Consider the following 1,635-nt stretch of genomic DNA (forward strand, 5'->3'; position numbering starts at 1 on the left):
GGGCCCCCTGCCGGGTATGCTCGACCTAGGGAGTTGGGGCGTGTTCTACACGCGCCCCTTCAACACCGAGCCCCTCCGGTGATATCGCCGCCAGCAGTACGGCCACCATCGCTCCCGCTGCAATCGCCAGGCAGTGTGCGGCATGTGCTCGGGGCCGCACATGACTGAGGCCTGCCTTGCGAAATACAAGGCCGGCGAGAACGTGACCGCCCTTTGCCCCAACTGCCGCCAGCATCACCACGCGTGGAGCCGGCGCTGCCCCTCCCGGTTGACCATAGTGGACCGGGGAATCCAGCGGCAGGAGAAGTGGCGTGCGGCGCAAAACCCCTCTCGGCCGGCGTGGACCGGGCGGTCCCGCTCGAGGTCCCAGCGTCAGCCCGCCCCGCCCGGCCAGACAACGCTCGCCTCCCAAGAGCACTTCCCGGCCCTCCCACCACCGGGCGCATCTCGCGGCAACGCTGCTCCGGCTGTGCCACCGCCTGCCACGCCTCCTCCACCGCCTACCACGCCTCCCCACCCGGCCTCCGCATCAACACCTGCCCCGCCTCCACGCCCGGTGGCCACCTCGGGCCCCTCCGTGCAGCAGGAGCAACGTACTCCCGCACTGCCTCCGCCGGCCCTCCCCCAGCGCGTGAGGCGTCGGAGGAACCGCGGGCCGCGCCCCCCCCCTGAGCGCGCCATGCACCCATGGTCCCTCCTCCCGGCCATGTCCTGGTCACCAGGGCTGCGCTAGAGGGGATGCTGGCGAGCTTCGCTCTGGCGTTGACCGGCCTCTTACAGCTCACGCCGGACGAGGCGGCGCTGCGAGTCATTGCGAAGACGACGGTGGAGGAGTGCTTCCCCACCGTCGCCAGTCCGGCCGCGTCTCCCGCCACCCCGCTGCAAACTCCAGTCGCTGCGCCTCCACCTACGCAGACCCGGGCCCGCGGGGATGCTCCACCTCCTGCGATGGAGGCTCGCATGGAGGTCGACGCGCCCTCCCGGTCCTCCCAGCCAGCGGTGGCGCCCGCCGTGGCGGTGGCCCAGCCGGTGCCGGCAATCCAGACCGCCAAGCCCCACTCATACATCCCAGTGCGGGCGGCTCCAACGCGCTCCCGTATCCCGCAGCCGAAGCGCATGGTGACTCCGAAGCGCCGGGGGCCGACCCCCTCGCGCGCGAAGGTCCCTGTGACCACCCCGGGGGCCTCCTCGGCGACCGGCCGCTAAGTGTGATGCAGTAGAACGTGTGCGGCGTGCGCGGCAAGGTTAACCTCCTGCGAGCCGCGATCGGCACCGACGGCTTTGACGTCATCCTATTACAGGAGACACTCCTTCGGGAGGGCCAGTCGGTGCCTTTCAAGGGCTACAGGGCCTTTTACCTCCCTGCCGTCGCCGGTGCGGCGCGTGGGTGTTGTATCTTGGTCAGGGATGTACTTCCCTGTTCTCGAGTGCATCGCCCCGTGCTGTGCGGTGCCGGTGTGGAGGTATTGGCAGTCAAGGTGACCTTGCCGAGCGCGTGTGTCGCGTTCTACTGCGTGTATAGCGGGCCACGTGCTGAGCCCGACTTCACCGAACTCCTCTCCCTGGCCGCCGACGAACCCACCTTCATCGGGGGCGACTTCAACGGCCACCATGAAAGGTGTGGGAGCTGGGGGG

The 1,635-nt window shown here is 69.6% G+C and overlaps 1 protein-coding gene across 1 annotated transcript; it reads left to right on the forward strand.

Moving 5' to 3' along the window:
* Positions 1-687: 687 nt before the first annotated feature.
* On the forward strand, positions 688-1,206 carry LOC126982982 (translation initiation factor IF-2-like). The gene has a single exon (XM_050835377.1). The coding sequence runs from the start codon at positions 688-690 to the stop codon at positions 1,204-1,206; it is 519 nt and encodes a 172-aa protein (XP_050691334.1).
* Positions 1,207-1,635: the final 429 nt, after the last annotated feature.

Source organism: Eriocheir sinensis, chromosome 5, assembly GCF_024679095.1.
Source record: "Eriocheir sinensis breed Jianghai 21 chromosome 5, ASM2467909v1, whole genome shotgun sequence".
In the NCBI taxonomy this organism is placed as follows: Eukaryota; Metazoa; Arthropoda; class Malacostraca; order Decapoda; family Varunidae; genus Eriocheir; species Eriocheir sinensis.

Excerpts from the sequence above, each read along its gene's own strand:
- LOC126982982 (XM_050835377.1), top strand. The coding sequence starts at position 688 with ATGGTCCCTCCTCCCGGCCATGTCCTGGTCACCAGGGCTGCGCTAGAG.